The following is a 13,386-nucleotide window of genomic DNA, read 5'->3' as shown; positions in this document are numbered from 1 at the left end:
TTCAGCCTGTGTGGTAAAGGATTGGTCCTCAGCCTATGTTGCTACTAGAGGGTAAAGGGGCAACTCTAGAAGGTTGTGCCTGAAGGAGGTTAGGTCTTTGGAGATGTACCCCTGAAAAGAACACCATGGCCCTGGATTCTCCTCCTCTCTCTTTCCTTTTTTTTTTTTTGGCTGCTATGAATTGAGACGCTTCGTCTGTCAATCGTGTTTGCCATGTTGCACTGGTCATGGACTGAGTGAGACCTCTACACCATGAGCCAAAGTCCACTTTCCTCTTTTTAAGCTGAGTGCCTTAGGTAGTGCTCCAGGGATGGAGCCCAGCTAATGACAAGAGGTTAGTCTGGGCAATCCAGGCGGGCATGCTGTCATCATCAGCGTCTAAGTAGATAAAAGAAGGTATCAGGCAAGTCAGAGCAAGAGGAACTATGATGTAGAAGGAGAGTGATGTCGGTATGATTCTTGCAGTGACTGTGGGAAACTAAGATATCTGAAACAATGTCAGTATAAGTTGGCTTCTGTGTTTGCCTTGGAATGAAGGAAAAAAGGAAAAAGCCACTTCTTTTCCATTCAAGTTTAAAAGTGAATTTCAATATTGGGTACGAATAAGTCACATTAGGGTGTCTTTAGGAAATTATTTTTAATGTAGCTAATATGTCAGTATGAATTTTACTGTTGTAAAATTTTGCTACTGAAACTTTTCTTTCAGAATTTCCCAGTATATTATTTTATTTCTTATATTTTTGGTTGTGAGCCTAGCCTTTAACGGCTGAGCCTTCTCTCCAGCCCCATTATTTTATTTCTTAACAGAACACTCCATTATTTTTCAAAAGGATAACTAAGGTTTTGGCACAGAAATATTTGGCCACAGCATTTTGCTTGTTTTTAGTGTATGATGATGATGATAACATATACAATAAGTTGTTGAGGTAAGAGCATCAGATAATTCCTACCCCTAATCTCCAGTAACTCAGTTCATTTTTCATATTTTGGACTTTGTAATATTGAAAAATCTTACTAGAAATGCTGAACATTAATACCACACTGTATAGTTTATCTTTTGGTGAATCTTATTGTACAAATTGCCAATGTGGCTGAGTAACAAACCAACCTGGAACTTAGTGCTTTAAGACACTTATCTTATACCATGGTTGTGTCCTCTGGCCCAGCCACTATTACAATGCTATAATAAAGATGTCAGCCAACATTTTTTCATCCTTAGCTGCAGTGGGAGGGAGACACTTCCAAACTCATGCTCATGTGATTGTTGGCAGGTTTCACTGACTGGTTTGTTCTTTGTTCCTTGCCACATGGGTTTCTTTATAGGATGGCTCACATGGCTTCTGGCTTCATCAAAGCATGCATGTGAGTGAGAAAAAGAATGAACAATCCCAGAAGCAATGTCCTGTCATTTTTGCTGTACTAGGCCAGAAGTAAGTTATTAACATGACAACACCAGAAGGCAGGAACCATGGGATCATCATAGAGTTCACCACTGTGCTGGTTTGTTTTAACTGTCAATGTGCCACAATCTGAAATCACCTGGGAAGAGAGTCTCAATGATAAGTTATCTAGATCGGGCTGGTCTGTGGGCATGTCTGTGAGGAATTGTCTTGATGGTTAATTAAAGTGAAAAGACCCATCCTGAATGTGAGCAGCACCATTTCGTGGGCTGGGCTGTGAGCTTTGTAACAAAGAAAGCTAGCTCAGAGCAAGCAAGCAAACAGGCAAGAAGGCAGACAGGCAGGCAGGCAGGCAGGCTGCATAAGTGTATTCATTTGGTCTTGACTGGCTGGGTGTGATGAGATTAGGGTTTTAAGCTCCAGCCTTTGTAAGTTCCTTGAAATGATGACCTATAACCTGGAATTGTAAGCCAAATAAACCCTTTCTTCCCCAAATTGCTTTTGGTCAGGGTATTTTATCACAGCAGCAGAAATGAAATTAGAATTAGAGAATCATAATACAGCTTCTGCTTCTGTGCTAAGTGTAACCCAAACAATGAGTAATGCTTCCAACTCCCTCTAATTTGTGACTTTTTTTTCATAATGAGTCTGGAACCCAGAACCTCATGGATGATAGACAATTGCATTACCACTGAGCCATATCCCTATCTCATTGTGATGTTTTTGTTTTGTTGGTTTTTTTGTTTGTTTGGTTTTTTTTTTTTTTTTTTTGGTGTTTTTTCGAGACGGAACTCACTTGGCTGGCCTCGAACTCACAGAGATCCACCTGGCTCTGCCTCCTGAGTGCTGGGATTAAAGGCATGCGACACTACTGCCCAGCACTCATTGTGATGTTTTTAATGATCTGAAAAAGAGAAACACATGGTGGGGGAGTGTCTCAGAATTCTTGACCTGTTTTCTAACAGTGTCGCTGTTGTTAAGGAGGGGCCCCCAAACATGAATAGTATGTGTAAAATTGTAGGAAGGAAGGAGTTGTTAAAGAGAAAGAGTGATTTTTGTTCACTACATCAAATATTCTACTTGTCTTGTGACATGTCTGTAAGGGATTGTCTTGCTTGTTAATTGAAGTGAATTAAGTATTCTATTACTAAGTAGAGAGCTTGGCAAAGTGCTTAATAGTACATTAGAATCCTTGATCTCAGCTTCCCTCATAATTATGGTTTACATTTAACAGTTTTGGATATAAATCAATTAGTCCTCCAAGCAATTGATGAACATGAATCATAGGCAGTTATAAACTTACCTAGCAAGAAATTTTTATTTTACTTTGGGTGAGCTGTGTGTCCTTTCCTATTGATTTGTAGCAACTCTGTGTGTTCTGAGTTCTAGCCATCATCATTTACATTATAAATGTCTTCTCCTTTCTACCTCTCATTTTTCTGTACTATTTCTATACTGTAATAAATAAAAATTTTCTTGAGTTTACAAATCTGTTCCTTAATGATTAATACATTCTTTGGTTCTTTTAATCCTCATTTCCAGACTCAAGGTCATGAAAATATTCTCCAGGTTACCCGGTGTTTTGTTGTTTGTGTTTTGTGTTGTTGTGTTTACTTTTCTGGAATTAGTTTTTTTCTTTCCAGTGGTGGGGTTGGAACCCAGAGACATAAGCCTGCTCTACCACTGAGCCACACCCCCAGCTCCTCTTTTTAAAATTAATTTCAATTGACCAGTAAATTAGTATTACTTCTTCCTGTGCAACATGTCTCAAAGTATAGATACATTGTAGAATGACTAAATCTAGATACTTAACACATTACTACCTCACACAGTTATTTTAATGATTGAAATAGAACAATTTTTTTTTTTTTTAGGCAGAATCTTATGATGTAGTCTTGGCTGTCCTGGGACTCACTAAGTAAACAGGCTGGCCTCAAACTCAGAGAGAGTCACCTGCCTCTGTCTCCCAAGTGCTGGGAATAAAGGCGTGCACTACCATCCATAGCATAGAATTTTTTGTTTTATTTCACATGTATGAGTGTTTTGACTGCATGTATGTATGTATGTATGTATGTTTAGCACATGTGTACTTAGTACCTGTGGAAATCAGTAAAAAGCATTGGATCCCCTGGAATTAGAGCCACTCTGTGGCTGCTGGGAACTGAACTCAGGTTCTCCACAAGAGCAACAGTACTCTTAACCACTGAGCTACCTCATAGCCCTAAACAGAACGGCTTTTTTTTTTTTTTTGAGAATTTACACGGTTAGTAATTTTAGTGCCATATTAAAAAATAAGTATCTTGAACTTGTACTATTGAACTGAAATATTACATACTTGGATAAATTGTTTTTAGTGCGCGGATATAGAACTACATTTTTTAAAATGTGGTGGTGCATGCCTCTAATCCCAGCACTCAAGAGGCAGAAGCAGGAGGATTCTTAGAGGAGTACGAAGTCTGTCTAGTTGAAGCCAGCCTGAGCTACTTAGTGAGACTCTATCTAAAAAAGAGAGAAAGAGGAGGAGGAAGAAGGAAGGAAGGAAGGAAGGAAGGAAGGAAGGAAGGAAGGAAGGAAGGAAGGAAGGAAAAAAGGAAGGAAGGAAGGAAACGAGAAAGGGAGGGGAGTAAGTAGTGGAGTAAGAGTGAAAGTAAGATTACAGAAGTAAGAAAAGGGAAAAGCCCAGAGGCAAAAGGTAGATGGGATAATTTAAATTAAGAAAAGCTGGTTAGAAACAAGCCTAGCTAAGGCTGGGCGTTTATGATTAAGAATAAGCCTCTGTGTGTGATTTATTTGGGAGCTGGGTGGTGGGCCCCCCAAGAGAACAAAGAGCCAAAGAGTGAAAAACAAACAACACCCATGGGCCAGTATGATTATCCCAATTTTTCAGATAAGGAAGTTGAGGTACAGAGAGATTGTATAACCTATCAAGATCCATTAGGCAGTAATCGTTGAGGTGAGATTTTACAACGAGTCCAACTGTGATTTTTTTTTTACCTACTATCTTGTTCCATACTCAACCAATTAGTGGACCTTTAGTGACTTCTCTTCCTCTTGCTATTTATATTTAATTATAAGATGGAAATTAATGATCTATCCCTTTATTTATGTTTTATGGTGAGCTCTCAGTTCTTGTGAGATCAGAAAATTCATTTTTTTTGTATCCCTGGCTGTCCTGGAACTCACTCTGTAGACCAGGCTGGCCTTGAACTCACAGTGATCCTCCTGCCTCTGCCTCCTGAGTGCTGGGATTAAAGGTGTACACCACCACTACCTAGTCAGAAAATTCATCTTAATATCAGCTATTCTAAATTTCAATATTCAGGGGAATATACAATCCTAGGTGCCATTGGGGTTCTTGTTGCTACTGTAGGTTTTTTTGTTTTCTTTTGTTGACAATTTTATACCTGTACACCATGTTTGGGAGACAGTCCTAATATGCAGAATTCTTGACTATTTTGGTTAACAGTGACCCTGCCACTCTTGGCTTAGTGTATTTTGTAATCTAAGAGTAGAGTACTTGGGCTGGTGTTTGGGGGCACTTGGGTCCATCTTAGGCCTAGGTCACAGCACCATTAAAAGTGCTGACTTACATAAATGTTGAGGAAAAGAGAAAGGAAATGGATGATAAGGAACATGAGCTAAAGTTTGTTTAAAATATCTAAGTGCTAGTTGTTCAGTGTGTGTGTGTGTGTGTGTGTGTGTGTGTGTGTATGTGTGTGTGTAACGAATGGCCTATATTACAGCAGAAGAATGATCAGGCATGGGGGATAGTGTGCTGGCTTTGGGAGACTATATAGTAATTCTCTGTAGTATCTTTGGGATTTTCCATGAGTCCAAAATTATTTCAAATCAAAAATTGAAAAATAGTTTGTTTTAAAGAAGAGGGGCAGGAGAGGACCAGGCAGTTCTGCCTCCTATCACAGAGGCCAAATGTCAGGTCCATAGTGATGGAGTAGCCTGAGGAAGTTGAATGTAGAGGCTTCCAGTGCAGGCTTTTAGGATCATGGCTGCTTTGGGGTCTGACAAACCGTGTAGGCCTAAATTTGGGATTGGTTATTTTCTTCTTAGGCTCATTGTCCTCTCTCCTTTCTTCTACTTCTCTGACTTTGTTGGGAATTTGGTGCATCAGCAGGCCATGTTTTTCTACTTCTTCTGCCACATACATGCATAAGAGTAGCTGTAAATTCACTGGGACTATGAACTCTTAATGAAGACAGGAGAAAAATAGTCTGGCTTAAGCCAAGGAATGTAGGCTGAGGAAATCTCTCACTAGGGATATTTTTAAGAATCAGGAACCTCCCTAGAAATGGAGCAAATGCCACAGAAAATGATTTACATATTTAAAAGCCACGTTGTACATTTGTTTTGTGTTTGGCTGGCGGACTAGTATGTGTGGCTGACTTAACTGTCCTAGGGAACTAGAAGAAAAACATGATCTTCAGCTCAACACATTTTGTTATTTCTCAAGGGAATGGAAGATCTTCCAAGCTGCAAAGAGATGGTAGGGTGGCCGCCATGTTTGTGGACACAAGGAAATGTAGGCTGTGTGACCTTTGATAGAATGACAAAAACTTGAGGGTGGCATCAGTTCCTAGTACAGGACATAAAAGTGAGAGGAGAGTTGAAGGAAGGGAGGGAGGGAGGGAGGGAGGGAGGGAGGGAGGAAGGACCTAAATCGCATAGGGGAGAGCCCTTGGCTAATGCAATCCTGCTTTTAGCAAGGAGTAATTTGAACAAAATGTGTTTCTTCTTAAACACATAGAATACATTCATTTATGTTACTTGACATTTATTTCCCCAGAAATGAAACAAAGCTTGATAGCGTGTGTAGGTGGCTATCTTGCTACAAAGAAGATAGGAGTGGGATTGCTCCATTGCCCCGGTCCACTAGCTCTACTACTCTGTGCTTTCCACCCAGTTACGTGAACTGTGTTATACTGAGCTGTGTTACACTGTGTCCTAATAGACTACTTCAACACGGAGCAAAGACAGGTGAATGCATGTAGAACACTTACTTGGTGGCTCCTTGAAGCACACATTGTCCTTTTGGGTTTTGTCAAAAAAAGGATTTTCAAAGGAACGAAAACAGACCTGAGTGATTACTGCAGGCTAGCTGTCTGTTTGGAGAAATGAGATGGGGATAATTTCAAAGATCCAAAATAAGAACCTCAGCTGAGCAACTGAGAGTGATGAGGTTTTGGCAGATGTAGAAATACTTACTTTTTAGCTGCTTTGAAAGTGTGAAGGGTGGATTGATTATATGAACAGAACCACATTCATGACAGTGGAACGCTCTTCTGCACTCTTTCCTAAGGATGTGTTTTGACATGGAAAGATACTTTAAAGACAACACTGAGTTTCTTCCACTTTTGAAGCAAATAATATATAGTACATAAAAGGAAAAAGTCCCCAAAGTACAAAAACCAAATTGCCCACCATTTATGATGGGGTAGTTCTGAGAATTACAGAAAAATTTTACAGTTTAGATGGCCCCTGCTTTGGTATTCTTAAAAGAACGTGTTAATTTTTTTCTCAAGATAAAAGAAGTAAAGCCATCTGCACTTAGAAAAAGAAATGTTAACCATTTTCAAATCCAAACTTTTGTGTGTGCTGAAAGGAAAGAGATTTAGTTGTAGAGTAGAATTCTAAATTAGGCTAAATAGGAATAGGAAAGCTGGTCATCCATTAGAGAGAAACAAGGGTCCTTGCAGAGCCCTGCTGTGCACACAAGAATGGGGCTATAGATTATCGGCATGTGTTTTCAACATCTACGAGGGACCTTCCACCCTCACGGTGTCCCGCTTGAATACCAGTGGCTGGACCCTCTGGATGTTTATATCTGTGCCCACAACATGGACCAGTGACAGAGGTTCAGTTACTGGTGGGAGACTAAATGATGGAGGAAACAGGACAGCATTAGTCTCAGATGGCTTAGATTCATTCTCATACAATCTCAGGAAAAGCCAGAAGTAGTGGCATGTGTTAGAAATGCTAGCACTGGGGAGACAGGCACACAGATCCTGGGACTTGCTGGCGAGCCACCCACGTCTTATTTGTGATCCCCGGGTCCCAGAGAGAGACCTAGTCTCAACACGGTGGATGGCTTCTGAGGAAGGGCACCTAAGGCTGACCTCTGGCTTCCACGTGTATGTGCACACAGAAATTTATAACAACCAAAAACTGTGGCACAGGAGAAGGAAAAGGTCTCTCTTGGCCTGACTAAGTATGTTTATTTGGCCATCATTCAAATTTTCTTAATGACTCAGTTTATATTGAAGTTTGCCAGTTCCCTTTTGTGCCACTATTGTGTTTCAGTCCATTTACCATCATAACCACACCCTTAGGGGCTATTTGCCCTCCCTGTTCCCTGTTTCACTTTACGTCACCATATTGCCAACTCCCAAACAAACTCCAGTCTGATGCCTCCCATCCACCCATGAATGCCATTTGTTAATCTTTCCATGGAATGAATATGAAGTGATATTCTCATCTATTCTGACTTTGCCATTTCTGGCTCCATTTCTCTCTCTCAGTGGGAACACAGCATCCCTTCTGAGCCGTGGGTACAATGCATAAATATCTATTGAAACTAGTTGCTCCTGCTGAGCGTGTGGAGGATGGGCCCTTACTGATTCTCTGCTGTTAGCTCCACAGGTCACAGTATCCTTTTTTTAAAAAAAAACTTATATGGACAGTTCCAGGGAGCTCACAGGCCATCTGAAACCGGTTAATCACTAAAGATTTTAGATTTCCCCTATGTAGGGAGTGAGTGAAGTCCTGAGTACATGCGTGTTGTTGACATGAGCACAGCCATATCAAGGACTCCAATGCCTCGGCATGGGAGTGGCAAAGCCTTCCTTGGGTGAGGCTCAGAGGGATGGCAAAGCTTTTCTCTGTTTCAAGTGCACATGTTAAAAATTTGTGCAGAAAATGTCCAGCATAGCTTCCATCTCCCCTACAGAGACTGATTCTCCTGAGATTAGCCAATCCTGCCTCCTTGTTCAGCTGTATACAATAGCAATGCTTCCCTGTTCAACTGTATATAATATATGTACACACACACACACACACACACACAACTGTATATATAGTATGCAGCTTCTCTGAGAGCCCACCTGTGTGTGTGTGTGTCTGTCTGTCTGTCTGTCTTCATTTTCTTGATACCCCAGTTACGTCCATTTCTACAGTCCTCCAGGATGTGGCATCTGTTACTGATGTGTGCACTCTTTTAGGATAGAAAAAGAAATGTGTTCACTGGAAACTAGAACTCAACTAATACAAAAATGGTCCTTGGTATCATTCTTCACACTTCGGCCTACTTGGAAGTACAGCAAATTGAACATGAAGCAAGACTGGAGTGCTAGAGCTTATAGCATGGTGATAGAGCTATAAGAAACAATTTGTGGGCTGGCAGATGGCTCAGAGGTTCAGAGTTCTTATTGCTCTATTGGAGGACTATAGTTCAGATTCCAGCATCCAGTTCACAAATGCCTGTAACTCCAGCTCCAGGAGATCTGCTGTCCTCCTCTGACCTTTGTGGGTACCCACTTCATACACACAAATGAAAATAAAATAATTTGTTAATACGACTTTTGGCAAATAGATATATTGCCAAAGTGAACTGTAGAGTGCCTACTTTGGGTGTCCCTTAAATAGCAAGGACTCGTAAGTCCTTTAGGTATAGAAGTATGTTTGTTTGTGCATGCTTGTGTGCATGTGTGTGAAAGAGAGGAGAAATATGCAAATATGTAGTAGGTATAAAAATTAGCTCACAGAACTAAAATCTTAAAATATATATCTAAAAGAAAATAAAATATTTCATCCTCAACTTTTCTCTTGTTATTGTTATATATGTTTATATTATATATAATATAGTCAAAATGCATACACAATAAATATGTCTAAATTGATATTATGCATACTAATATCGTAATGTCTCCGGTCCTTTTTCAGGGTGGACAAGCTTCATTTACACTGTCTCTGGAGATGTATATATTGGTGAGTAAAGGGTAGGACACTTGGGATTCAATTGCAGTTTAATTCAAACTACCAAGAGGATAAACTGTGGAGACTATTATATGTAACTGAATACTGTACCTCCTTCCTTCCTACACCAATCGGGAGCAGCATGCCTTACAGCTTCGGGAATGTTCAGTGACAGAGGTCAACATGAACAAAAGGCCCAGGTGGAAGGCACAGGCATGGTTATGTGTGGTAAATCAGAGGGGTTAGTGGTCTCCATGCTCAGAAAGAGATTGAGCTCCAGTGAGAACAGCAGTCTGACTACCCCTCTAGATGTAAAAGAAAACAAGTTAGCTATTCCAGGTATCTCACAATGTCTTTTCCTTCTAAGGGCTGTGTGTTATTGCTAGTTGAGAAATGCATATTTGAGAACAAACCAACTCTCATTTTATACATGAGCAGTGGGAAGTTTTGTTTTTTTTTTTTCCAGCATCTAATGAGATGATCATGTGTTTGTTTGGTTTTTTTTTTTTTTTTTTTTTTAAAGATTTATTTATTGTGTATAGTGTCCTGGTTGCATGTATGCCTACATGCCAGAAGAGGGCGCCAGATCTCATTATAGATGGTGGTGAGCCACCCACCATGTGGGTGCTGGAAATTGAACTCAGGACCTCTGGAAGAGCAGCCGTGGGAAGTTATTTATGCCAAGTTTTCACATCTGACAAGAATCAAGCTATGGTGGTACGAAAGAGAACAGCCCCGCTAAGCTGTCATTTGAATTCTTGGTCCCCAGTTGGTGGTGCTGTTTGTGGAGGTTTAGGAGGTGTGGCCTTGTGGAGGAAGTGTGTCACTGGCAGTAGGCTTTGAGAGTTTAAAGATTCTTGCCATGGCTAGTTTTTACTTTGTGCTTCCTGCTCACTGTTGAAGTTACAAGCTCTCAGCTTCCAGCCTCAGCCATCTTGCTTCGCCTGCTGCCATATTCTCCTACCAGGACAGAGTTTTTTTTTTTTTTAATGAAACATAAATATTTCTTTGTAACAAAGGAGTTTGTGTACAGTGTTGAAAATCTACAATTTCTTGTTAAATTCACATTTGCACCTCACCTTTTTAAACAAACATTTATAATCATTATTTTATACAGATATAGATATGTAAATACAACATAGAATTCAGTGGTCCTTCAGCATTTTCCACTTAAGTTTTTTTGTCTTATCCCTAAGAAACCATAAGCCAAACACTTCCTTCTATTAGTTTCCTTTGTCGTGTTTTTTTTTTTTTTCAAATCACAGCAATAGAAAAGTAACTAATATACAATCGTTTCTCAATCCCAGTCTCCACGTCCTAAGTAGACTGTTCAGTTACAATGTAGAGTTCAAGCCAGCTTGGGTTTTCAAGCCTAGCTAACATGGTAGCAGGAGAGCAGAACCCAGATGATAGAAGGACATGCAGAGCACTTTGCCTCTGCTTGTGTTCACCCCAACAATTTCCATCTTCCTGGAAGCAGGAAAGAGCTCTTTGTGGGGATGGCAGCAAATGGCTGGGTGATAGCATGTGCCGTGAATGCCCCACCCAAATCCCACAAGGCCTTGCTTCCTCAGAAACTGCTGACTGACTTCCAACTGTAATTATCTATGCCATCTTTTCTGAAACTTGGAAATACTGCTCTGCCCCAGTCAGGAAGGACAAAAGCTGTGGAGAATTAACATTCTGGAAGTTTGCTGACCCCTCAGGTAGGCTATCTCCGAGCCCATGCCTGAGTTTCCCATTGCAGTTATGTTTCAAGTCATTTCACAGTGGGAGTGTATGATTAGATACCTGTCCTTCCTTGCTGTAGTGGTTTCCCATAGGCTCCTATGTTTGAATACTTGGTCCCCAATTGTCTCCAACAATTGTTGGAGGAGGTGTGTCACTGGGTGTGTGTGGGGGGTGAGCTTTGAGGTTCAAAAGACTCATGTCATTCCCAGTGTACCTTCTCTGCCTTCTGCTTGTGGATCATGATGTGAACTCTCAGCTGTTCTTACCTTTGCTCCACCATCATGGACTCTGACCCTCTGAAACCATAAGCCCCATCAAACAACTTTTTTTTTTATGAGTTGCCTTAGTTACAGAAAGGTAACTACTGCACTTCCTTTTCCTGAATAATTCTACTTATATCTGGACTGCTGTTCCCTGGCGCATCATCTCCTGAATCATCTCTTTACACAAGAATATTCATTTGAACTGTGCTTCAGAAAGAAGCTTCAGTAAGAGAACCAGTCACTGGCTTCCCCCTCCTCATCTCAATCCACAGTGATGACTGACATGGGTGTGTATGTGGCATCCCAAGATGTAGGCCAAGATTCCCCATTTCTGTGACCTGCTCTCTACCACACTCCTGTGGGGGATGCCAGCAGAGAACTTCCTCCTTGGGCAATGCATTCTCAATTTGTAGTGAACATCTTCATTGGATAATATATTCTCAACTGAGAGACAGATGGCTTGCTAATGACATCTGCACGGGTTGTGATGATGTATCCAGGGTAATTTATTCAAACCATTCTTTGTATTCTCCAAAAATATGGTTTTCAATCATTTGACACTTCTGGAAATAACAGTAATTAGAATTTATTCATAATGTGGCATAATCAGGCTTGGTTCCTGTTTCATAAATAGCATTTTAATTATAAGCCCCAAACAAAATTCACTTCTTTTATCATTCAAGAGAGTAAAGATTCAAGTTGTAAAAAAACCAAGCAAACAAACAAAACACCTCTAGCAGACGTACAGTAAGCTCCTGTGTGTGCACAGTGAAATGTACTAACCATCTGGGAGGAATGAGGTACATTAACATTTTGATATTCTGAGAATCATATAGCACTTTATAAAAATAAAAAAAAAATCTGTTTTGGAGGTCTTACCTTGACATGATTTTAAGATAAAAAGTAATTTGTACAAATGAAATATAATAAAGAAAGGGCATTAATTTTAAGGTGTTGAGGATTCTAGGAATGTTTATGTAGAATAAGAAAAAGTAATGGGGACTGAACTTTATGGAAAGGGCCAGAGAGCAAATACTTTTATCTCTGGGACTACTATGCCCTGCCCATGTAGTATGGAAACAGCCTTGGACAGTGCATAAATAAATGGGGTACATATTATAATCCAAGTTTTTGTGAACTTCATGTATTTTTCATGTATCTTGAACTACTATTTTTAATTCTTTGCAGTTTTTTTTCTTAAGGTGAAGATCTTTCTTAGTGTCTTGACTCTGCAAAAGCTCACAAATGATTTTGTCTTATATGGCATTAAAGAGAGGATGAATGGTAGAAAGATCAACAAATAATCTGCCAAGCCTCTTTTAACCAGTAATTACAGCCTCTTTTAACCAGACAGACCTGTAGCCTCAGGAGTCAATAAATGAAGAGTTGAGAAATTCCAGGCTAAGAGGGACCTGCACTTCCACTTGTTTCTTCTGGACTTGAGGTCCTGAGTCATTTCTTCTCCCTGGCTTATTCCCCCCCCACACACCCATGACCATGGGCCACGTGTACAAAACATCTGGCAGAAGATGGCATTATGGTCTCTAGCCTCTGAGTGAAGTTATGTGTGTCCAAAGTAAACCGGACCATGGACAGAATCCAGCTCCCTAAACCGGCCTCTTAGAGTCCTTCAACCGATGAGCAACAGGCCAGATGACATCATTTGAATCCAATCTCCTGGCTGTGCTCCTCTCTACACCTTCATAATGTTGAAAACATTATGAGAAAACAAAGGGGCAGCAACACATCACCAGAGAAAAAGAAAGGATCCAACAGAAATAGCTGTTAAAGATGTTCTCACAAGTTTAGAGAGAGAAGCCAGAAAATGCTTCTCAATATTAGTACCTCATTTTTATCTTGCCTATAAACACAAATGGCACCCCTCACCCCCAGATGGCAGGAACTGACAGTCATTCTCTTTTACACAATGTCAAACACCGTTGTTCAGTTAATGAAACATCGACATATGAAGGTAGTGTGTTGGGCTAGAATAGGCCACAGTTTGG

General features: G+C 40.3%; 1 protein-coding gene across 2 annotated transcripts in view; it reads left to right on the top strand.

Annotated features, from left to right (window-relative positions):
* Nucleotides 1-13,386, top strand: part of Pir (pirin) — a 94,096-nt gene that overhangs the window by 61,356 nt on the left and 19,354 nt on the right. For both annotated transcript variants that reach the window (XM_036174858.1, XM_036174859.1), the window contains one exon: nucleotides 9,354-9,398. In XM_036174858.1, coding sequence (XP_036030751.1) covers nucleotides 9,354-9,398 — 45 coding nt within the window. The remainder of the gene's footprint in view (nucleotides 1-9,353; nucleotides 9,399-13,386) is intronic.

Source organism: Onychomys torridus, chromosome X (assembly GCF_903995425.1).
Source record: "Onychomys torridus chromosome X, mOncTor1.1, whole genome shotgun sequence".
In the NCBI taxonomy this organism is placed as follows: domain Eukaryota; kingdom Metazoa; phylum Chordata; class Mammalia; order Rodentia; family Cricetidae; genus Onychomys; species Onychomys torridus.
Note: the sequence above shows the minus strand (reverse complement) of the source record. Positions and strands in the feature narration are given on the sequence as shown.